Here is a 26,131-nt window from a genome sequence, read left to right as displayed (position 1 = left end):
AAAAGTAGTCAGGAAAAAGACTGCTGTTAACTTCTCTTTGGTCCAGACCTCCAAACCAGATTTTGACACAGATCCTCAGATACAGATCCCTAAAATAGTCATACTACATCCCAAAATCCAGAGTGGCATCTGTAAATCTACAGAATGACAAATCCTTGACTTTTTAAAGCAGGGCATTGGCCGAAACAACACCGTAAGAACATACAAAGATCAGGGAATTGATAATGAAAATACTGTATTCATTAATGAAACAAATTCTAAGCCAATATCATAATTTAATGACATCATGGTCAACTAATAAGGAAGATGTTCTCAAGGATGCTACAAGTAGTAAAAATAATACAACAGCAAAGGAGCCTTTTAAGCATCAAATACTAAATCTGAGAGAACGAGGGAGTGTGGTCCCCCAGAAAAAAAAAGTCTGTACATTCATATGATACAAGGATATTCTGTCTGTCCCCAAAATGTCCTTCTCACCACATGTATTACTGTAAAGAATGAAAGGTGTGTAAATATTTGTCTTGAAGGAGGGGACAGAGAATTTCATTGAGGGGAGAAGGAGAAGTCCACAGAGCGCCAATAATAAAATAAACCAACAATTCATCACTACAATATCCTAAAATCTATTTGGATAATTCTGTTTTCTACCTCATTTCAGTGAATCTGCTCCCATACTCTCTTCAGCCATATGATGTCTCTCTCCCAGCACACCCACCTGGAGGGTTCTGCACAGGCACTCACGCAGGACTGTGACGGCTGGCCCAGGGAGCAGAGCCCAGCGCAGCACCAGTGCTGCCCGAGAATCCAGCCGAGTTCCAGCTCTGCTCCCTCCCGTGGACAGCTGACGACACCGAGCTGAGGGCTGAGGGTGACACACCTGAGGGATGGAATGGCATCCAAGGGGACCTGGACAGGCTTGGAGACATGGGACTGTGTGAACCTCATGAGGTTCCACACGGCCAAGTGCAAGGTCCTGCAGCGGTCTGGAGCAAGCCAGAGCACCAACACAGCATGGGCAGGGAACGGCTGGAGAGCAGCCCTGGGGAGAAGGAGCCGGGGCTGCTGCTGGGTGAGAGCTGGACACGACCCGGCCCAGAGCCCCCCGAGCCCTGGGCTGAGCCCAGCGTGGGCAGCAGGGCAGGGGACTCTGCCCCGGGCCCCGAGGAGATTCCCCACCCGCAGAGCTGCCCCAGCCCTGCGGCCAGCAGCACAAGGACGTGGAGCTGCTGGACAGAGCCCAGAGGAGGCCATGGAAATGCTCCCAGGGATCTGGAGCCCCTCTGCTCTGGAGCCAGGCTGGGAGAGCTGGGAATGTTCCCCTGGAGAAGGGAAAACTCCAGGGAATGCTCAGAGTCCCCAAAGGGGCTCCAGGAGAGCTGGAGAGGGGCTGGGGCCAAGGCCTGGAGGGACAGGACACAGGGAATGGCTTCCCAGTGCCAGAGGGCAGGAACAGATGGGGCATTGGGCAGGAATTCCTGGCTGGGAGGGTGAGCAGGCCCTGGCACAGGTGCCCAGAGCAGCTGTGGCTGCCCCTGGATCCCTGGAAGTGTCCAAGGACAGAATGACGGGGCTTGGACCCCCCTGGGATAGTGGATGGGCTCCCTGCCCATCTACTGGAAATAGATGTCTTTAAGGTCCCTTCAACCCAAATCATTCTAGGATTCTATCTTTTAGCACCTGCAGAAACAATTGGAAATAAGCACCCAACTTCACAACATAAAAAAGCAACACTTCTGTTTGCCAATATCCACAGAAAGAAAGATGGGAACAAAAAAGCTGTCTCCTAATTTTTGGTTTTACAGAAACTTCTCATTTCCACATATATATTGGTACAGAATTGTAAACATTTCCACAAACATTATCAGTTTTTCTCCCTTCCCTTTTCCAGTTCAAGCCAGCTGTTCCTCCCTCCCACAGACTGTTGTGCTAAATTTGTTATCACAGCAAGAAAAAGAATGATTTGCAACCCCTTGCAGAAAAGCACAAGTGGCATTTTCCCCAAACAACTCATGTTAATGAAAGCAATTTCACACAACATAGAAAAGGAAAAAAGAGTTAAATACCAAACATTTTGAGTATCTAATGAAGATAGGTGTACACAGTTGGCTTCCTCAAGAAGTTCCCCTTTGTAAAGTAGAACAAAACTCAAAAATAAAGAATAATCCAGACGACTTGAATTTAGGCAGGACTACCTCGACATACCAAGAAAGTGAACACCGAGCACTGGTCCAGCTGTGTGCTGTCACTCACACTCTGGGACGGGAAGTCACCTGCAGCACCTTGTACTCAAACACACGGCCAAAATCCTGCCTTAGCAAATGGAGAAAAGACCAGACGTGATGTAGCTTTCATTAAATCATCTTAATCCCCTAAATGAAAACTTTCTACTGCTGGCACAGGTGACTTTAACCACACAGGATTACTCCACCAGCCAGCCTAAGCTTTTCCAGCAGCTCCTGGGAAGAATGAAATAAACCCACGGCGCTCAAACCATCAGAGTGTTTATTTAAGAGCCTGTGCAAATAAACCAAATGTGAAAGTCATCCAGTAACTCAACAGCTCCGAACTCCAGGAGGTGAAGAGTTGAAGGGACTTTCAAATTCCAGAGTGTATTTGTCAGCCTCACTGTGACCAGTCTAAATCCCTTAGGGAATGGGGTGGGTTTAGGCACTATAGACTGCTGTGCCTTATTAAATGCATCTGCACAATAAATTTCACAATCCAGATCAGTATTTCCTAACCCATCAACAGAAATCCTTGGCTATTAGAACACCAAGCCTTGATTCCTTACCAGGACAGAAGATGCAGCAAGAAAATTTGATGTTGTTTCTGGAAAGAGAAAATCTTTCTACAAAATAAAAAGCAGGCTGGGAGAGCTGGGAATGTTCCCCTGGAGATGAGAAGGCTCCAGGGAGACTTCAGAGCCCCTTCAAGAGCCTGAAGGGGCTCCAGGAGAGATGGAGAGGGACTTGGGACAAGGGATGGAGGGACAGGACACAGGGAATGGCTTCCCAGTGCCAGAGGGCAGGGATGGATGAGACACTGGGAAGAAATTACTCCCTTTGAGAGGGTTGGGACCCTGGCACAGGTGCCCAGAGCAGCTGTGGCTGCCCCTGGATCCCTGGAGTGTCCAAGGCCAGGTGGGACATCAGGGCTCGGAACACCCTGGGACAGTGGGAGGTGTCCCTGCCATGGTAGGGGTGGCACTGGATGGGCTTTTTTAAGGTCCCTTCCAACCTAAAACATCCTGGGATTCTATGACTTTTCAAGCACACTTTAATCAAGCAAAGACCACATGAAACCATTTTATTTTTGGAACAAACTTTGAAAATATAGAAACAATGCACTCGTGGCACACTACACAGAATTTGTGGTTTGTGTCAATGCTGCCTTAGCAACAGTCTCGCTACAGCATCTTTACAATCCAAGACCTGTAAGCATTTCTGTCTTGGATAAGTTCCTCCGGAGTGTTTGTCTGTGAAACACTCTGGGTGCAGGGAAGGTCACTCTGAAGCCCCCTGATTCCTCAGCTGCAGAGGAAGATGCTCCTGCATCGGGGGGTGGGACAGGTTTATCCTTTCTTGTAGTAAGGCAGTGTCTAACATGCAGATCCCTGATAATCACTACAAAGAAACTCTTTCTTCAAAAAGATCAATAACACAAAAGAACAACTCCAATAGACAAACAGACCAATTAGAAAAATACCACAATTGTGGCCAGCAAAGAGCTAAAGCCCTGAGGGAAGACGTAGCTGCAAAAATCATTGCTTACATCACTAGCTCGGCCATATGCATGAACCTCTCCTATTGCCTCCAAAATGACTTTGAAAGGAGCTATTCTGGGATGGTAGTGGGGAAAAAATGAAATTCCATCTGCTCGCAACAGATTTGTGACAACAAAAACAAAGACAGCGGCTCAACACCAGTTATGCAAAGTTTTGAAATAACCCCTCACTTCGCCACCAAGCTGAACATGACTGACAGGCCACCTCTCTCCTAAAGAACTCTAGAAAAAGTCACAATTTCTTATTTAGGCTTCAGTCATCAGCAATCTTTCCTCACTCTGGTAACGTCCAGAGGCAATGGCCCTAAGATGAAGGACAGTTTAGATTAGATATAAGGAAGAAATTACTCTCTACAGGAGAGATAAGGCCCTGGCACGGGCTGCCCAGAGCAGCCCCATCCCTGGTAGTGCCCAAGATCAGGCCGGACAGGGCTTGGAGCAGCCTGGATATTGCAAGGTGTTCCCACTAATGGCAGTGGAATGGAATAACACCATCTTTAAGGTCCCTTCTAATCCAAAGTATTCCATGGTTCTAAAAGCCTGTTTGCACTAACAAGGAATTGTGCACAAAATACTGCTGTGCTTCCCTGAGTTTATTAAGAAAAAGAAGAAAGGAAAAGGCTTTGCCTTTTTCCACTTTCCCCTTTAGCTTCCGATACTTTCATTTCATTATCTCTATTCAGAACCAAGATGGCTTAAAACATTATCTACAGGAGAAAGACCGGCCACCCCCAGTCCCCGCTCTTAAGCCTGTAAGGAAAAGTTCATTCCTGCCTTAAAACTGCTTAAGCAAAGAAATGATACTTCACCGTGCCCGATGACAGAGCACCAGGAGAACCACTCCTGTGGAGGCCTCCAGAGCAGGAACCCACAAGCCACTTCCCACGGAGCGCTTCCCTCCGGCTCGCTCCAACACCGCCCCACTGGTCACGCTCAGAAGCCTTTCAAGTGTTGATGTGACCTGGGTGTCTACCAGGCTCTTTTCCTCTTGGATACACTTTCGTTCCAGGCCCAGAGCAATTCTCCGCCCTGCTGTGGGGCTGAGGAGCGCACACAGCTGAGCCGTGTGTAACACCAAGGGCAATCTTGGTGTCAGCCCTCATTCTGGATATTTAACACAATAAATACCAAACTTCAGGTCAAAGGAGGAAATTCCAGCTGAACGTTTCCCAGAACTAACCACAGATGCATCAATGCATCATAAGGTCAGTACTTCCTCTCATCTCCAGTGCTTTAAATTAATCTGTCAGAGGTAATTTATAGCACAAGGAATAAGCAGCGAAGCAATCACGGACATAAACTCCTCTCAGACATATGAAAAATCCAAAGGTACCAGGCACTGGACAACAGCTTTCCATTTTGTTCTTATGCTAAAATTATCCATGCAAATGCAAAAATAAAAATTCATAGTTTCATGACAAAAATAATTTTAAATATGTCTGCACAACGTTTCCTAGGAAACTTTAAAACTCCCACATCCAATTACAGAGCCCCTCCGAGTATCCCAAGTATCCGGACCACAAGTGCTTGACCAGGGGAGGTTCCCACAGGCCAGGTGATATCAAACCCGTTACACCCGAACACACAGAGCTGAAACTTCCAAACGCAGAGGTGATTCCCAAAGCAGAGGGAAAGGGGTGCCCAGCTCCCAGAAGAGTCACCGGCTGAGATGAGCCCTGGGAAGAAGGTGAGCTGTCACAGCAGTCTGCGACAGGGAAAAGCTAGAACAGGTTGGAGACCTAACTTGTTTTTCCCCTTCATCCCACCCGCGGGAACAGCTGCTTTCCTGCCTGCCAACAGCTCTGAAGTACTATTTCGAGCTTTTTGCATCTCATTATTTAATTTATTTATTAAAGCCTGATAGGGGAAAAGGGAGGCAAAACTTGCTCAAAGCATTTGAGTTTTATTTAGATTAAGACAGGCTGTTCAAACTGGCTCAAATGGCTCCACTAATTACAATCCCTAGTTCAGAAAGAGTACAAGCGATGCCTGGTCAGGTCCTACAGCTGCAGAGCTCTTCACTGGGGGTGAGTTTCTCATCTCAGCAAGTTTAACAAGCAGGGTTTAAGGCACACAGCAATTCCCAAACCATGAAATGGCATTTCCCAGGAAATTAGTCAAGTTAAAATTGAGCTGTAAAATTAAAGCCCCTTTACAGCTCCCCATTAGTTAAATATTACAGGTGAGGAGGCAGCAGCTGGCACAGACACAGCACGAGCACTGCCCCAGTTAAAGGAAGAAGGCTAATGGGAGTGACAGGATCACAGAATCACTGGGTTGGAAAAGACCTCCAGGATCACCCAGCCCGGCCTGTGACCCCCCACTCCTTGTCAAACAGCCCAGAGCCCTGAGCGCCACATCCGGGGGTTCCCTGGACACCTCCAGGGATGGGCACTCCAAACCTCCCTGGGCAGCCCCTTCCAAGGCCTGAGCACCCTTTCCACGGGGAAATTCCTGCTGCTGTCCACCCTGAGCCTCCCCTGGCCAGCCTGAGGCCGCTCCCTCTCCTCCTGTCCCTGTTCCCTGGGAGCAGATCCCAAATGCCCCCCGGCTGTCCCCTCCTGGCAGGGACTGGTGCAGAGCCACCAGGTCCCCCCGAGCCTCCTTTTCTCCAGGCTCAGCCCCTTTCCCAGCTCCCTCAGGAATTCTCCAGCCCTTTCCCAGCTCCCTCAGGAATTCTCCAGCCCTTTCCCAGCTCCCTCAGGAATTCTCCAGCCCCTTTCCCAGCTCCCTCAGGAATTCTCCAGCCCTTTCCCAGCTCACTCAGGAATTCTCCAGCCCTTTCCCAGCTCCCTCAGGAATTCTCCAGCCCTTTCCCAGCTCCCTCAGGAATTCTCCAGCCCTTTCCCAGCTCCCTCAGGAATTCTCCAGCCCCTTTCCCAGCTCCCTCAGGAATTCTCCAGCCCTTTCCCAGCTCACTCAGGAATTCTCCAGCCCTTTCCCAGCTCCCTCAGGAATTCTCCAGCCCTTTCCCAGCTCCCTCAGGAATTCTCCAGCCCCTTTCCCAGCTCCCTCAGGAATTCTCCAGCCCTTTCCCAGCTCCTCAGGAATTCTCCAGCCCTTTCCCAGCTCCCTCAGGAATCCTCCAGCCCTTTCCCAGCTCCCTTCCCTTCCCTGGACACGCTCCAGCCCCTCCAGGGCTCTCCAGAGCTGCCCCAGCACTGGAGGTGTCCCAGCAGGGCCAGCCCAGGGGACAAGGACACTGCCCTGGCCCTGCTGCCACCCCAGAGCTGGCACAGCCCAGGGGCCACTGGCCCCCTGCCCGCCTGGGCTGACTGTCCAGCAGCTGTCTCCAGCACCCTCGGTGCCTTTCCCAGCCCCTCTGCCACCCGCGGGGCTCCGTGCGGTTGCTGCAAGTCAAGCGCAGGACTCAGCACGTGGCCTTGCTGACCCTCAGCTGGGTGGCCGCAGCCCAGCAGTGCAGCTGCCCAGGCCCCCTGCAGACCCTCCTGCCCTCCAGCAGACCGACACTTCCACAGAGCTCTGTGTCACCTGCAAACCTACCAAGGGCGCACTCTCTCCCCTCATCCAGATAACCGATAAAATATTAAACAGGACTGGCCCAAGACTGAGCTAATACCTGTTGGTATCAGCCCAGGTAATCCTGACCCAAACCCCCCAAAGCAAGGTGGACAAGCAGCATTTGGACCTTTGCCATCAACTCCATCACAAACTATGGGATTTTTTTTTTTGTTTCTCCCTCTCCTAAATAACTGTCTGGTATTTCAGAGACAGAAAGGCAAGAACTGATAAATATTGAATGCTCATTTTTAAGATCTGGACCATAAATTTCAAAGTTTAACTCAGTCACCATTTTCTATGCGTAGGCAACAGCTTTAAGGCTGAATCCAAAAGTGTTTCATGGACTGCAAACACAGAAAAACCTTGAAAGCCAGCAGGGCTTTACCGGCAAAGACAATCATTAAACTCATCCACAGGACCTTTCACAACACCGCCTTTAACATCAGAGGGAAGCAGGAGAGTCTTGCACAGCTCACACTAAATTTGCTGCTGCTTTGGAACCCAAATAAATTTAGTTACTATGACACATTTGCCATCTCAGTGAGACACAGGATTTCACGGTGCTAATGGTGGTTCCATAATGATCAATAAGAAATTCCCTCATGGACAGAAGCCACGGTTGATGCCGTTATTAGGAGTTTGCTATGAGCTGTCTCTTGCCTGTGACCCTCACTGCTCCATACTGAGCCAAAAAGCAGACATTTTCCCAGGGCTTTCCATCCTCTTTTCTCTGGAGACAAAATTATTTCTACATGAGCAGTGCTGTGACTTGTCAATAAGCACAGGCTGCTCTGCCAGACAAGCCTGGAGACTCCCAGACCTCACCCAGCCGCTAATTTGCAGAGCGCTTTGCATCCTGCCTATCCCAGTCACATTCCCACAATCCCTTAACACAGGGGCACTGGCAAGAGGAGGACTTTATGAAAGACTCAGTGTAATGAAGCATTACATAAAAATTACATGTTAATGCAAAACTTTTGCAAGGTTACTTGCAGAATCACTCAAGCACAGCATTAAAAGCAATCACTTTTTAACCCCCAAAACAAATCAAAAATCATTTTATGTAAATAAATGGGGGGGGGAAGAGTAATTTGCAAACATGCCATATTGTAAGTTTACATGAAACTTTAACATCACTTTTGCACGTGTTCTACCATTCCACACCAAAAATCCAAGTCCCACATGAGGTGCTTATCTGAATTTTTGAAATCATTGAAAGATAAAATGATTGAAATTAGTGATTCAATCCTCTAGGCACAACCTTTATCACATGAACAGTGACTGCACATCACACAAGACACCAAAACTGGGAGAACAGAATTTCCAGCAGAAAGCTGGAAACATGAAACCTTGTGCTTCAAAAACAGAAACAAACAATAAACGAAAAATCACAACACTGTAAGGAATGAAAAAAAAATTACTTCCTGCAAGTTAATTTTATATATAGAAGAACACCTGAGAAGCCTTGTGCAACTCCCAAAGGGTCGTGATTGCAGGATTCATCAGGCAGTGGGTTTGGGGTGAACTTCAGCTCCAGACAGAAAGCAGAGGGGGAGACCCCCCAGCCTGCTCTGCCGTCAGCAGCTCTCCACGAGAAGTGATAACACACACATTGCTTTGCTCAAATTGATTCCATTTGAGGCTGATGTTCTATATTAAGAGTGTGACAAGCCTTTACATACCTAGTTAAATTTTAATATAAAAGTATTTTTTCCATTTGAGAAAAAATTGACATGGTGACAATTAAGAAATAAAGTATCTGCCTGCTCCCAGTGAGCTGGAGAGCAATGTAGAACCAAAAATAATAACAAAGAATATTTCTAAAACAACTTAATATGTTTTTAAAGGGAAGATGGCATGACAAAATGTTCTACAATTACTGACTTCTAGTTTCTAATCTAAGCAGATGTCACTGGGTTGTAGAAGGAGAGATGCAGAGGATCGTGGAACAGACTGGTGCTGGAGTGAATCATCAGTGTCTCTGGACTGACCATGAGGACTTGTTCCGTTTAAAAATCACCGTCAGTAATTGAAGTCGTAATTTCAGCTGAGCACCCACGAAGCACTGTGGAATGAACACCACCAGGTTCTCAGACTGGTAAGAAACAGCTGCAGGCCAAAAGCATTTGCTGATCAACAGACATAAAAAACTTTAAGAGAAATGACAGTCAGAGCTCCTAAAAACAAAACCATAAAAATCCTCTTTGCAAACACATGATTAAAAGAAAAACAACTGATCAGAGACTGATGGTATTACCCAGCAGATACTCCTACCAGGGCTTTGAACCACAATATCATTTTTCCTTCTCCTCTCTGCCTTTTTCCTTTGCCTTCCCAAATGCATCATGCTGACAAGCAACAACCATTCAAAGAACCAATTACTGTTTCTGGGTCTTTTTTTTATATAACTTCATCTTAACAGGCTTTCTGCGTAAACCCCCATGAGTGCCATGCCACCTCAGCACCATTCTGTCACTTCATTCCCCCTGCTCTGCCTGGATAATGGTGTGATCTCTGCACCCAGTCTCCACAACGACACCACCAGTGATGGAACAAGTGCACATCCCTTTACCCAGGTCCTGAATGAAAATACCGGATCAGGTTCCAGCTCCAACTTCCTTCCCTCTCCCTTTCTTTCACGGTGTGAGATCACTCACCAATAAAGCTGAAAGAGAACAAAGTCCTTGAAGCAAAAACTATTTATCAATATAAATACGGCAGCTTGGTCAGGTACATCTCACTGAGGAGGAACACCTCCCGCTAAAATGTCCAAACCTTTATGCCCTTCCCCAGCTGGGGGATGTCCCTGTCCCCTCTCTCACTGCCTGGGTACTCAGGAACTTACATTCTTTCTGACCACCTACTGCACTCAAACCAACACCTCCTTTGCTCTCCCCTTCCTCTCCCTCCCAACAAACATCAGTTAATTGCCCTTTTCCTCCCTCCCACACGCCTCCCAAGGTCCAGCCTGTGCTAGCTACATCTCTGCCTGTAGGACTAAGTATACATTCTCATGGCAGAAACACAACATTATTTTATCTCTCACAACAGAATCATGAAATGGTTCAGATTAGAAGGGATCTTAAAGCCCATCCCATTCCAAACCCCCACCACGGGCAGGGTCACCTTCCACTATTCCAGACTGCTCCAATCTCCATCCAACCCAACCTTGGACACTTCCAGAGATGGGGCAGCCACAGCTGCTCTGGGCAATCTGTACCACCTCACCACCCTCATTACAAAAGGCTTCTTCCTCACATCTAATCTAAATCAACACTGTCTCTGTTTGAAGCCGTACCCCCTTGTCCTCTCTCTCCAAGTCTCTCTACATCTTTCTTCTCAGCTCCTTCCTGTTACTAGAAGGCCACAATCAGGTCACCCCGGAGCCTTGCCTTCTCCAGACTGAACAATTCCAATTCTTTCAGCCTTTCCTCACAGCAGAGCTGCTCCATCCCTCAGACCACCCTGGTGCCTCCTCTGGACTCGCTCCAGCAGCTCCAGGTCCTTCCTGTGCTGGGGGCCCAGAGCTGCAGGTAGCTCTGCAGTTGAGGTCTCACCTGAGAGGGGCAGAATCTCCTCCCTCAGCCTTTTTTTTAACCCATATCCTCCTGTTTAACACCTCACCAACTGCTCCCCTTCCATACTGTCAGATGAGGAGGAGCCTGATTGATTCTGTATCAATAGAAATGGCAGAATGGAAGATAAACTCTCCAGATATCCTGACTGCTATGCCTGAGGTGGAAAGTTCTTCACAGGTCACACAGTGCAGTCCAGCTCTGGGTGGTGCCATTGAATCAAAGAGGCTTTCAAAGCCCAGATTCCAGTTACCTATCTCTTACAGGTGTCTTCATCCTAAATGATGCTTCTAAAACATCCAACACACATATATATTGTATTTTAAACAGTATCGCTTACAAATGGCAAATCTATCTAGCATTTCTGTCTGTGTAGTATCATTCTATCCTTGAACACATTCTTAAATTTTGATCTCAAGGTCAGACTGATGGGTCTGAAGATAACAGACCATCTTTCCCTCCATTTTTTTAATCACTATTTCACAGACCAAAGACTCAACTAACATTACTTTCTATGACTAGCTCTTCACCTTCTTCACCCTATTTTTAAAACTGCTCTTAAAAGATTATCCATACATCTGCTCAAGGGCAAAATTCAAATACTTGTAGATGAAGAAAATGTTTTAAAAGCAAAGCAAGGATATAGAGGATACAATAAAACTTCTGAAAATCTAATCAAAGCATTAAGATTGAAAGAATAGCAATGAAAAAGGAAGAAAACCTCATTTGAACCAGTGAATGTGAATGCCACCAGTATACAAATAATCCAGACAAAGTACAACATGGACTATTTTAGGGGCAACACAATGCAAATGTTATGGCCAGGAGTCTTACATACTCCCTTGGTGCACATAAGTAACAGGACATGGATACATGTGTCCTGGGTTCTCACTTCCAGCGCTCGGGATGGCTCCGCAGTTTAAAAGTCACCTTGGGAAAGGACCCACCATTCTCCAAAGGCTTGGCGTGGAAACAGTTCTCTAACAGCACATTCAGATTGGCAGGTGAGATTCTGATGGCATCAGTCTGACGGTGCCCAGCCTCTGTCTGCAGGGGCTGCAAAGCACCTCCTGGTACCCAATGAATTCAGCATCTCAGCTGTTATCCCCCTTCACGAATCAGTCCCGTCATTCTATCCAGTATTCACTCACTTGGAGAGGGAAGTGTCCTACAATCCTTCTGAACTGAAACTCCAACGAAAACACAGCAAATAAGTCGAGGTATAAACCATGACTGGAAAAAGACAAAACCCAAAAAAAAAACCCCAAAAAAACCGGACCAAGTGATGCACAGCAACTCCCCTGCCCCATTTTCAATCCTGTTGGAGTTTGCTGCCACTAGCTTGCTATGGATATCACCAGGAAGCAAGGACAGCAGGGAAGATTGCTGTACTCGTCTTGGCTTTATTTCCAGATGGAATCACAGAATATCCTGAGCTGGAAGGGACCAACAAGGATCCTGGAGTCCAACTCCTGGCTCTGCACAGGACACCCCAACAATCCCACCCTGGGTTTGAGCCCATCGCCCAAACGCTCCTGGAGCTCTGGCAGCCTGGGGACCATGACCCTTCCCCGGGGAGCCCGGGCAGTGTCTGACCACCCCCTGGGGGAAGAACCTTTCCCTGGTATCCACCTCACACAGCTCCAGCCATTACCTTGGGTCCTATCCCTCATCCCAGAGAGCAGAGCTACCCCTCAGGAGGAACCGCAGCTCACGGTGAGCCCTTCTCCCGTGCAGGAATATTTCTGAAGACGCCCTGGTGGCATATTGCCACCATCCACCTTTAGCTCAGTGCCCATTTAGAACAGACATGTCCTGTGCAGTCTATGGACAGGGTTCCTCGAAAGGCAGCTCATAACAACATTTTATTTACATTTTTAGATCCTAAGCGGGGTTTATTTTCAAAGTCCCACACCTGAAAAGTTTGGGTTCAGTTTACTCTCCATGTCAGGGAACATCTCACACAGTATCAGCGTCAGCAATGTTTTAAGATATTTTACTGCATAATGAGCAAGGCCATTGTTACCAAGATCAGGATGAGATGATACATAATATACCCCATAGTACATAGATCAAAACAACCTTCTGCAGCTATTTCACTCTGCTGACCTGTCCTTTTTTCTCCTTAGCTCCATTACTTAAACAGAATATCATAAATTAAGGAACATAAGTGACACGCACAATAATTACTTTGACTCCACATCTGAGAAATCGTGGAGCTTTACCTACACTACAAATGTTTTACACATACTACGTACAGAAGTAGCTGCCAAAAGAAAACTCAGAAAGAAAATTTAGAAGCTTACCATTCCTACTATTTTCACTCCTCACAGACGTTACAGCAACACACAACTCACTGGGGCCAAACTTTTCCAGAGTTTGTTTTTAAAGACCTAATAATGAACATGTACAACTTATTTTAAAAAGCTTATAAGGACATGAAGTCATTAGCGGACAACCTCTGTTGAAATGTGAGTCAGTCATGGCAGAGAGAAAAACGTGTGCATGTGTATAAATTTTACCCCATTAAAATTATAGCTGACACTTTTTAAAATCAAAGATTAAAGGGAAAGCATCTTGCAACAAGTCACAGTCCTGACCTGCCGTTAATCTTCAGCAGATCAACAGCCCAGCCTGACAAAGGGCTCTCAATGCTCAGTCTGACCATCAGAAACGGCACCTTTTAACTGCTCTTGTCACATGTTTAAGTGAGGAGAATGTAAAACCTTTCCACAATGCTTTCCAACCTCAAAATGGGTGCTTTTTCTTCTTCAGATATGACAGTTACCACAGAGATCATCCGGAGTGGCTTATGTCCTCCAGCATCGATGGCTAGTGGCCTTCGTCCACCACTTTCATATTTTCAGTGCGAATTTGCTCCTTCTGGTCACATCAGCCAAAAAATCCTTATGACACACGACATTAAGGAAACATCAATTTCAGTTGTGTCTATAGAATCCTGTTGATCTCCCGAAACCTGAACAAAAGGATTTCCTTCAGCGTATGACAGAAGTTGACTTATTATTTATTGAACTCACCACGGAAAAGCAAGACAGCCTCGATGCCCAGAGCCCCGCAGAGCCCAGGCACGAAGGGCTCAGGCTTCTGCAGATTTGGAGCTTTAAATCAATACGAAACGTATGAAAAATTCAAGTGCAAACAAAAATCAATAGACACACACATAGTTGTCTCCTACAGAGTTACCTCTTCAAATCCACAGGTAAAAGCAAGGAACCCTATGGACACGGGCTGTGAGAGCAGGGGTTGATTCAGCCTGGAGAAAGCTCCAGGAAGAAATTCCAGCACCTCGCAGTACCCAAAAGGGCTCCACGAGAACTGGAGAGAGACTTTGGACAAGGCCATGGAATGACAGGACAAGGGGGAATGCTGTCCCACTGACTGTGGCAGGGTTAGATGGGATATTGGGAAGAAATTCTTCCCTGTGAGGGTGAGGAGCCTCCAGCACAGGCTGCCCAGAGCAGCTGTGGCTGCCCCATCCCTGGAAGTGTCCGAGGCCAGGTTGGATGGGGCTTGGAGAAACCTGGGACAGTGGAAGGTGCCTCTGCCCTTGGCAAAGGGTGGAACAGGATGGGCTCCAAGGTCCCTTCCAGCCCAAACCAGTCTGTGTTTCCATGAACCAGATGAAGGAAGTTCCACCAACCTACAAGAAAACAGGAAAGAGCTCCCTCCATGTTCCCCGGGAGAACCTCCAGCCCAACCACAGTGCCTGATCTCACTGGCACTGGTGAGCCTCATGCAGAACCTGTCTCACCCCAGGTCACTGCTTGAGGAGCCCAGGCCTAGAATTACACAGGGTGAGTCACCACACCTTCGTGCCTGCACTCATGGTTCAGTCCTACCTGCCTTGGGATACAGGAAAATCACTGGAATTTAGACACTGGGAATACAGCAAAGGACGTCTCCCCCAGCACCACGTCCTATCCAATGCACTGCAAGCAAGCAAAGCTCAGGCACTGAAGCTGCTCTGATGACTCTAACAGCTTTGATCTGATAACACAATTTTCACACTGTGATTTCTTGTCTTTCCCTATCACATGACAGATTTCCATAAGTGCTGAACAGAGAAATTAAGATCACATTTAAACTCCATCACTTTTAACACACAATATCCTTTTTCATCAGCCTCAGTAAAGATAGTTTAGGTATATTTATAGTAACATTAACCACTTTTCTTCTGTAGGGCAGTGTTATTCTCAGAATAGACAACTGAATACCAGTTGCCATGCAAAACTGTCATTAAAATACGCTTCCAAACCTCCAAATTCCTACGTAAATAGCGTCATCATCACAACATCTATAAACCATATAAATAATTTCTCCTAATTAATTGATAAGGAAACTCAGCCAAGGGGATTAGAGGATGAACTGTACTGACTCCTGAAGTCTGTGACCATCTATTCTCAAGGGAACAGTAAAGGCTATAAAGTCATTTCAGCTTTTCCAGCTGGACCACACATTTCTATCAGAAATCCAAATCCTCATCCTCTCGCATTCAAACACCACACTTGCATAGAAACTGTTATTGTACCATTGACATAAGGGAATTCTGCTGGTACTGACATTTGCCTGCTGTCCCAGAAATTCTCATCAGCCCAGGTACTGAGAAAAGCTGGAAATGATCCACAAATTACTGGTTTACCATGCTTTCAGTAGCCCTGAGTTTTCTTTGGGCTCATCACATAAATTCAGATAAAACAAGCTAACAGACTATCAGCAGTATCCACAAGGAGATGTAAATTTCAGCAATATTAGTATGGATGTTTCAGAAAAAATGTGCATAGGCGGGAAGTCAAGTCCCGGTTTTGACTCTGAACCACATCAACACCTCCTCAAAATGATTCATCCTCCAGAAGTTGAACGAGGGCATACTTAAACACCCATTACTATTCCCAAAATGAAAACCAGCAACTTTAAAGAGTCACTGCAACCTGCGCTTGTGAGAAAGACACTGACTGACCCAAATTTCCAGAGCTGCCTGTTATGTGTTTCAATGTAATAAATCAATCCCTTAACAAAAGTGCACTAACACACTGTCAAAAACAAGGAGGCAACCAGACATGAATGCAGATGCAAATAGAGTGTATCTTGAACAATAAATTTCAACTTTTTTGACAAAACTAAAGGCAACTCACCCTACAATTCTGCCTGTTCCTGTTCTCCCCTTGAAAAAAATTACAATTAAAATCACTAGTGACCTCAAAACTAATTCTTTCACACTATACTATTTGGAATTCAATACTTTGCTTCCAGCAAGCCAGCAACTTCAATGTATGCTCACAATTTGGACACAGTAGTACACTCTTTTCCAGCAGCACAAAAACCCTTAATAGGAAACAATGCTGGAGTTTTCCCTGTTTGGTTTTTTTTTCTTGTAGCACTGGCCTGTCCAGTCAGGACTTCAATTCCACACTACTCTGCTACTCAAGTCTCGCAAAGGCTGGGCATCTTTGCGGCATCACCTCTGATGATTCCACACAAGATCAAAGTATGTAGCAAGCAGACACTAGAGATATAAGCTCTGAAATCACTAAAAAATTCAAGTGACACTCTCCACTCTGGATTAATGGCAGATTGACTGTGTAAATTAATCATTAAACAGGCAGGTGCACAACTCTGGCAGGAAACATGCCGCACCTTGCTGCAAAAAACCTTCATAAAACCACCTTGAAAAGTTTATTTTAGAGGAACTCAAACACATTCTTGATGGTAACAAGCAATGAAATCTGAAAGCTGTGCTCAGGGTAAATCTGAATCATAGGTTTTCCCTAGATAGGGCAATTACATTCAAAATATCTGGGAGCAGTGCCATGACACCAACACATGGAAAATGACCAAACTGTGGAAGCAAAGAGATAATGACACAAGCACAAAGAAACTGAGGGGGGAGAAAAAGAACACACGAAAGCCACTCAATACACAGCTAATCCACAGCAGGAGTAGTTTTTTTTCACTGCAATGACTGAAAATTAAACAGCTTTTAATCACAAAGTAATTGAAGACATGGCTATTCCTTCCCTTTACCATGAAATAATATTAAACCCACCCTACATTTTCTGAATGGAAAAATAGCTCTTACTTTCTGTATTTGAGCTTATAAAAGGAGTTTACAAAAAACGCTAATTCATCTGCGCCAAGCTTCTTATCCTCTGAGTAGACAAGCACCACCTTGGAGACAGATATTAAATTTTCAGTCAACACAAACACTAATAAGAAACTCTTCCAAAGAGTGTTTTCTAGCACAGCTTTCCTTATTTGGTTTCCTTTCAGCTTACAGAAACTAGCAAAGAAAAAAAAAGTAGGTTTCTGAAAATCAGGAAACTGAGGGCAAAGGCAGAAATAATAGAAGAATTGGGATTTTCACAGCTGTATTTTACATCCTGCACAAGTCTCTACGTAAAGCTGAGCAGCACTGTCTAATGGTAAAGGTCATTACTGGCAACTTTCACCCCGAAGAGGATGTCTAACACCCTGTACCTACACGAAGCAACAACCCCCAATTTAAATTTTTGCAACATGCACCGAGCACACCCGAGATGAGTTTGTGTACAGCAGGGCTTTTGCTCCTGCAGCTGGGAGCCCAGCAGGCACGGCAGGGAATAAAAGGTAGTTTACACATCGGAAAAACCTTGGCTGGAATGCCCAGACCACCTCTGTCAGCACGATACCCCCTAAACCAGCCTAATTCCACTTCTGCCTTTTCAGGGAACTGAAAATTCTGAATCTGGCGATACTGCAGGAAATTTGTTTTACCAAGTGAAGCCACAACCAGGACCAGGAATGTCACCCAGACCCTGGGGTGTCCAAGAAGTAAATCTCACAATCTGTTCTGGAGATCAGCTGCTCCTCTTTAGCAGGAACATTGCTCAGTAAAATACTCGCCAGTAAAACAGTTCATCAGTAAAACATTTCAATTCTTCTTCATCATGCAAGATGCACTAAGATGCTATTATCAGCCCAAAACACAGAGTCCATTTTCTTTAAATTATTCTCTGAATCCCCCACTATGCCAATGTCCCAAATTTAGGCTATCAGATTGCTACATAAAGCTTGTTCTGTGTGCAATTAAGGGCTCTCAACAACCCTAATGATGTCACAACTCTGCCATAAGGACAGAGCCCTTAAGTTCTGAATATCCCAAGCATTTCACATCCCTCAAACCCAAACCGTGCCTGGAATCATCTGTATGCAGCCCACATCCACCAAAACCTTGGCAAGCAACCTGCCTCTCCATCAAATAAATATTTATTTTAAGCAAAGAGAGGAAAAGTGACAGTCTCAAGTAGATCTAAAGGAACTCCTGCAAGGATCAGCCATAAACAAAGCAAGGGAACAAAAGCAGGAAAAAAAAAAAGCAAACATCATTACTGTTCCAGTGTTTCGGTCATTAAATGAGCATTTCATTCAAAACCGTGCACAAAAGCAAATTATCATCTCTGTTCATTGCCGTAAAATTGATTACCCAATATTCCAGCCCTGCTTCCAAGATGCTGCAGCGGTTTAATGGGCAGATGTGAGCACGTGGCTGTGCAAGAACAAAGAACTGGCATGAAACTGCTGCGGTCCTTCTTACGGTGAATTCCAGTTTGGAGCAGCTCCCTCCTCCCCCAAAACTACTTCACTTACAAAATAACATCATTCTCAACCCCACCTTCTGCCTGTTCCACTCTGTTTCTTCACTATGCTTTAGAAGACGAGATTTAGAAGCTCCTACTTGCTGGGAATATTTTGAGCGCAGGGTAAAAAAAGCAAAGCTCTACCTGGTCAAGAAAGTAACTCCAAGTGCTGTGCTTAAAACCTCAAATCAGAAAAAATTTCTTCAAGGAAACTGTTCGAGAAAAGAGGACCCAAGGGTATCCTAAATGAATACAGGAACCGCTTGGTCAGCGGCAGCGTTATCTAAATATAGGATTTTCAGCATGAATTTCATAGACATTTTAGGCACAGGAATCTCAGAGTTTGAAACTGATTGCTCACAAAAGCTTCCGATGAGCAAGCCAGGAAAGTCAAATCCATCACATACATTCCAAATATTATTTAAATTTATCAGGACACAGGATAAAGGGATTGCTGGTCCTAGATTTTTATTTTTTTAATTAAAGAAAGCAACTATTTTCTGTGAAAACAGTGCTAATCTGTCATTTTTTGGTATTTCAATGTAAGTTATTAATGTTAAATGCAAATTGATGAAGGTAGTAATAAACACCTGATTGGACCCGAGCTTATTTTATTAGCTGCCAAGAGAGACTGTGGCTGTCTCATTCCTGGAAGTTTTCAGGATCAGGTTGGACAGGGTTTGGAGCAACCTGGTCTGGTGGAAGGTGTCCCTGCCCATGGCAGGGGGTTAGAATGAGAAGAGCTTTAAGATTCCTTTCAACCCAAACCATTCTGTGATCCTCCTGCATCCAAAACAAAAGGAACAACTGAGACTGAAATACTGGAAAAATCTAGAGCAGTGCCAGACAACTGCTAAGGAACTCGGGCAGGTGTTCCCTGATCCTTACAGAAACAGAGAGATGGGACAGAAATGGTGACGCCTGCAGATAAGGAGGTGTTTGTAAGTCTGTGATATGTCCCTGGAAATGGCAGGCAGAGAATGTTATCCTTTATCTGCTCTGCTCCAGGAGGTCTCACCTCAGACTGCTCAGCAGGAAGACAGGAACAGGACAGAACTTACTCCTCTCTCTCACACACCAGGTGTTCAATAATTCCAACAACTAAAGCTCCAATAGGGAAGGCACTGGATGCGTGTGAAGGAGAGATGATGGGGAGGATCCAGCACGAGCTGTTTTGTCTGACTGCTCTGAGTTTTCCACTGACTGTAAAGCAGACTGAAAACAAGCAGTGAGCTTATTGCAAACATTAACAAAACCTCCCGCAAGTCAAATACTTATGCTACTCCTTTAGTGCACAGCAAAAACTGCAGAACAACTCAGATATTTCCAAAATACTGAATTACTTCACAGGTGAAGTTCTGTTCTTAAAACAGTCCCAGCAAAATATCAGATTGTCCAAGAAAACAGTGAGAGGAGCAATAACACAGATTTCAGATTAAATATTAGCCATGAGTTTCTCAATGAACAGATCATTTAAACAGAACCATGGAATGGTTTGGGTGGGAAAGGACCTTGAAGACCATTTAGTCCCACGCTGCTGCCATGGGCAGGGGCACCTTCCACTGGACCAGGTTGCTCCAAGCCACAAAATATATAAAATGTATATATTATACACATGTATGGATAGAGAGAAGTACAGAAATGCATGCATAAAGATATACACACATACCTCCAAAAACTAAATAAAAGCATATAGTTGTTCTTTTTTTCCTCAGTGTATTCATTAAAATTGACGATGTTTAAGTATTTCCTACTTGAATAGCTTATTCTTTTTTTACCAGTGAACAGTGTTTGAGCAAGGCTTTCATCAGGCAGCATGGAAGAGAAAATCATTTTAATGCACAATAATATCCTAATGAAAAGGGAGAAACAGAATGGGGATCAGGCACAAATGCAGCCCCCAGATCTAATTTGAGCACTTAAACTGATTTGATTCAAATTGCCGACATCCTTGGATCTATTAAGCAGCTTCCTGACCTTCCTAAATGCACAAACTGCCTCAGGTAGCTCTTTAAAGACAATAGTTTGTATTTCAGCTTTTGACCAAAAGTTCCTATTTATTTAACAAAGAGAATTGTGATAGTTCTTTTCCAGCTCACAACTCTCTCAGGTTGTGATTTACACAAACCTAGAGATAAAATTCCTCTTCACTGTAATATTCTTTGGCCAAGGACACTCTATTACCACCAAGTCCTTCATAACATTTAATCAGCAACACGTAACTGCTCCCACTATATTAATAAAAAGGAGTTTAAAGGATACACGCTAATCTTTTTTTTACTCTCCACCTGGCAGGTTTCATGGTTAAGTCCTGCTTAGCATTTGCCATCTCCCACCACAAAAAAAAAGTATTACCATGAAAGGAGCACCAGTGCCTTTACACACAAAATCCATACTCCTGGAATCATTTGGTATTTCATTATACAGTCAAAATACTATTTTCAGCCACCATCATCCATCAAACTGCCCATCAGTGAGCCTACACACACAATCCACACACAATGACTGTTTAAGGAGTCAATCATTATCCTGAATTTGTTAATCCAACCCTTTACAATCTCAGGACAATAAATCTATGTGAACCAGAGGTCATTTCTTGCCCTGTGCTTTACCTGCCTTGTCTGGTGAGGAGCGGCTGAGGGAGCTGGGGAGGCTCAGCCTGGAAAAACTCAGGTGGTTAGAATGAGAGGAGCCCATTCGCACTCCCTCTCTAAAACTCCTGACAGGAGGGTGCAGCCAGGGGGGTCGGGCTCTACCCCCAGGAACAAGGGACAGCACCAAGAGAAAATGGCCTCAAGCTGCACTTGTGGTGGGGGTTAGACTGGATACTGGGGGAAAAGTCTTCATGGAAAGGCTGGTCAGGCACTGGAACAGACTGCCCAGGAAAGCGGCTGAGTTCCCATCCCAGAAGTGCTCAAAAACATGTGGATGTGCTTAGTGGCGGTCTGGGCAGCGCTGGAAGCAGTCGGACTCGATGATCTTAGAGGGCTTTTCCAACCTTAATTCCATCTGCTAATTAGGCAGCTGGCTGACAGTTTAGGCAGGACAAGAGGTTGTGTCACTGAGCTGCAGATAGTGCTTTGAGGAGTCTGTTAACCAAGTGTGCAGCATCTTTTTGATTGTACAATAATCAATGCTGCCGATTTCACTCTCAAGTTTGGAGCTCCCAAGCTCCCAGTGCTCCAAATGTTATCTCCAGATGCTGCTGCAGCTCCGTGACTGGGGAGTTTCTCATCCCTCCCAGCAGAAGCTCCTCTCCTGCCCCAATCACAGCAGCTCAAAGCCCACAGCAGCCTCCAGCCAGCCCAGAGGCCTCTGGAGGTTTGTACGGAAATAGAAGACACAAACACATCGGGCACATTCTGTGTTTTCTACTTCAACTTCCGTTAACACCAAGATGTTTATCTTTGAACAACTACAGTGGCTGGTTCCACACCTTAAAAGTCACCTGAAGTCCTTCCTAAATCAGCCTTCTACCTCTAAAGAGCATCACTGATCTAGACTGTGTTACTCATACATCTAACTGCAGTCTGAAAAAGAGATTTCCAAGGAGAAAGGCAAACGGAGTATTAGCAGACTGCAACTCAATGCTACGATGTTCATCCTTCATTGCCAAGGCAAGAAGATGTGAGAGATTAGGTTAGTGAAGCACAAGGTGTATCTTTACAATGTAAATCAAAACAGTCAAGGCCACAAATAGTCATCATATACATACAGATAAGATAGGATGATCAACATGCCAAATGTAATTACATCTCCCAGTCCAACAGATAAGCACATGGAATACGCTGCACCTGGAAAATAATTTTCACTTGCTCTTCTACTCCCCATTTGTACCTACAGCATCTAATAACACTGTAAGTCCTTTAAAGCCAAACACTTCACAACTGTGAACCAAAAAAACCCTCATGCAGAGACAATTCTGACAGGAGACAGAGCAAACTCAAGGCATGTGAAAGATGACACATGACTGCAAAACTCTGAACATTGCTTGTTTGCACTTCTCAGAGCTCCAAGTTCAAAAACATGACCAGAAATTTCAACTCCTTAATACACGAATTAACAGACAAAACCACCTACAGATAAAAACATGCACTATATTTTCTGGCAAAATTTTAGACTAGAATTATAAGCAAGAAAGAAAAAATAAGTTTTATCAAAACAGGTAAGAGGATAAAAAACTGAGGTTCTATTAGCAGAGAATATATACCAATTCCTTTTTTTACTTGGCATTACTATTCAGAAAAGAAGCCCCTCAAATACAGTCCCCTTAAAATGACAAATATCCTAAGTTTCTCCAAGAAATTAACAGGTATGAGGCTATTCCTTAAAGCTTGCCAATTAAAAGAAAACGCTAATCATGGCAGCGGCAAAAAGACATTAAAAAGGCAGATTTGGACTTCCAGGGCTTGCCTAGCCTGGAATTGTTTCCATTCAAAACCCCTTTCAAACTGTTTGCAACACACACTCATCTACAGACTGTCAATAAATATGAACAAAAAATTAAATTCTTTTTCATCCATGAGTCCAGGTTATATAGACAGTTACCCTCCTCCCAAATCCATACGGAACATCATCGAAGGGTGCTTGGTACTCTCAGCAGCTCCCCAAGACAGCAGTCACTGCCTAGGATAACCATCCTTCTTTTCCAGGAATCAGCCCTGACAGGGAATTCACCCAACGCATGCAGACACACACACTGGCTCTCTCACTGCCACAGCTGAGGAATCCAAGGCAGGTAACCATCTCACAGAAACCCCTGCCACAACAGAGGAGCCAGGGAGCATCCCATGCCTCTTCCCATGAAGAATTCCATTTTCTCATCCAGTGGGATACACTTCAGACACACAACCCAACTGAGTAACCCAACACTAAAAGAACTGGCCCCAGCACTACAAAAACGCACTTTCCATCATCATATAGCCCAAAAATCACTGGCCTGTGAATAAACCCCCCATTCCCACACACAGCCATTTGCACATGGTCTGGACCAGTGCAGAGCCAGGGGATTCCATCCCCCTGCCCAGAGCCCTCCTTTAGCCTTTTTTTTCCCCCAAAAAAACCCAACTCTGAAGCAGCAGCACTCTCCCCCTGTCCTGTTCAATCCCCTCCCACTGCCCAGTCTCGTCTCCCCAGGAGCCTGGGAGCTTTCCTCCACCGGGCTGCTGTTGCCCCTGTCCGTCGCCAAGAGCTAGCAGCATGACAGCTCCAGAAGACAAGCCTCCCAAATGCCAGCTACCCCCACAAGGATATTGCTTCTCTCCCGTGCACATACCTGTCCTCCCCTTTAACCAAAACCAGCACCCGCTGATCTGCCAAGAGGAGCTTCCTTTACTGCCCCCCAAACACGTCCACAGTCCCCACCCAGCCCTAACGCCCACTTGCACGCCCTTCCCCACCAAACTGCTCCCAGTCTGCTCCAGTTCCATCTCCGCATTAGTCCTTCTCCCCGCCCAGGGCCTGGCCCCACACCCACGCTGTCCTCCCCTGTCCACTGCTCCCATCTGCCTCCAACTCCAGCCACACCCAAAGCCACCCCCATTCACCCACCATCCTTAGACTTCCATCTACAGTCCCCAGAGCTAACTCTGCTGCCAAGAAATATCCCCCTACCCATGCCCCTCCAGCCTTACTTTCTGTCCAGACCCACTAAAACTTAAACCCAACATTCTCCTGGCTCTGCAATCCACCACACACAGACCCCCACTCATCCAGTGCCCCACAACCACATCCCTGCTCTTACACAGCCCCTTAAAGTCGTAACTGATTGCCAGTTACACTTCTGCAACCCCAGCTAACCAACACCAAAATTGAGCCCCCTCAGAGGGGCCTCTCTGCACTATAAATATCCTGTACTCACCAACCGGGGCACCCAACACCCACACCCCACTGCTCCCAGACCTCCCTCAGGACGCCGCAGTCACTCACCTCCTCTGTGGGCCTCCAGAGCTAGCCCTGCACACTGCCGCTCCATCGCACCCACGCTCCTGTCGCCCCTCAAGCCTGTTTCCGCAGACCCACCTCTCCTCCTGCATCCAAATCCCTTTTGTCCCCCTGCACGGCTCCTGCGCACCCCTTTACATCCACATCCCCCTGAATCAGCCCCGCACTCACACCCTCATCGCCCAGAGATCCAGCTCCTACTGTCTCCTCAAAACGCTCCTAATCCTGCCCTAACACCTGCCTTCTTACAGCCACCTGGACCTGCCACTCGCCTTTCTCATCACCTGGACCTGCCTCTCGTCTTTCTCATCACCTGAGTGTCCCTCACCATTCCTTTGACCTGTCACTCACCTTTCGTGTCACTTCCACCTGCCACTCACCTTTAACCTCACCTGGACCCGCCCCTCACCTCCAGTGTCACGCAGCGCTTCCCCTCGCTGCCCTCACTCATCCCTGGGCCCCCCTCAGCCTCCCACCCCGTCTGAGTGCCCAAACCTGCTTCTCGTAGCCACCTCCCTGTTTCCCTCCAGTGCTCCTCCGGGCAGCCTGACCGGGGCCACCGAGCCACTGCTGTGTCCCCTTCCTTTGTCCCCTGCCCTGTCTCTCAGCCCCAGCCCCGACGTGGCCGCCACACGCTCCCCTCCGTACCGCAGACCAGCCCGAGCCCCACGGGCCAAGCTAACTCCTCACTCAAAGCAGCCCCTCACCCCTGAACCAGCCTTTCATCCCCGTACCCCAAACCTAACCCGTCAGTCCGGAACCAGCCCCGAACCCCAAGCCAGTCCCGAAACCCGAACGGACGCCGAACCAGCCCCTCAATCCCCGTCCACACGGACCCAGCACGGACCCGCATGGACCCCGCACGGACCCGCACGGACCCGCACCGACCCCGCACCGACCCCGCACCGACCCCGCACCGACCCCGCACCGACCCGCACCGACCCGCACCGACCCCGCACCGACCCCGCACGTCCCCACGCCCCGTCCGCCGCCCCAGGGCACGTCCCCGCCCCCGCCCCGCCGGGTCTCACCTGAAGCGGCCCCCGCAGTGCTGGCACTGGTCACCCACCCAGCCGGGCTGGCACTCGCACTGCCCGGTGCCCGGCTGGCACCGCCCGCCGTTGGCGCACGGCTTGTCGCATTCCTTGGACACCGCCACCTCCTCGCCGGCGGCGGCGGCGGGGCCCAGCACCAACAGCAGCAGCAGCGCCAGCAGCGGCGGCGGCGGCGGAGCCGGTGACCTGCCGCCCCGCCTGCCCGGTGCCCGCCGCGCCATCTGCGGCCGCTGCCGGGTGGGAGCGGGGCGGGCGGGGGGCGGCGGCACGACGCGGACCATCGGCCGGCGCGGGGCCTGCGCCGAGCCCGCTACGGTGGCCGCGAGTGGGGGGGGAACCGCGGGGGCGGGGCCAGTGACGTCACCCCACGGCCATGGCGGCGGGCAGGGGGCGGGCCACGGAATGGCAGTCACAGGATCGGCCCATTAATTACAGTTCAGTTTGGGAAGAGTACCCGCGATGCCTGGTCAGGTCCTACAGCTGCAGAGCTCTTCACTGGGGGTGAGTTTCTCATCTCAGCAAGTTTAACAAGCAGGGTTTAAGGCACACAGCAATTCCCAAACCATGAAATGGCATTTCCCAGGAAATTAGTCAAGTTAAAATTGAGCTGTAAAATTAA

The 26,131-nt window shown here is 47.0% G+C and overlaps 1 protein-coding gene across 1 annotated transcript in view; it reads right to left on the bottom strand.

The window, feature by feature from the left end:
• Positions 1-25,808, bottom strand: part of ATRN (attractin) — a 148,309-nt gene extending 122,501 nt beyond the window's left edge. Inside the window, exon 1 of the mRNA XM_066185099.1 lies at positions 25,489-25,808. Within this exon, the coding sequence (XP_066041196.1) occupies positions 25,489-25,793 (305 nt within the window). The 5' untranslated portion in view covers positions 25,794-25,808. The remainder of the gene's footprint in view (positions 1-25,488) is intronic.
• Between the last annotated feature and the right edge of the window lie 323 nt (positions 25,809-26,131).

This window comes from Chamaea fasciata, unplaced genomic scaffold (assembly GCF_029207755.1).
Source record: "Chamaea fasciata isolate MVZ Bird 193981 ecotype frontalis unplaced genomic scaffold, bChaFas1.0.hap1 SCAF_6, whole genome shotgun sequence".
Lineage (NCBI taxonomy): Eukaryota > Metazoa > Chordata > Aves > Passeriformes > Sylviidae > Chamaea > Chamaea fasciata.
This window is presented reverse-complemented; position numbering and strand designations above follow the sequence as displayed.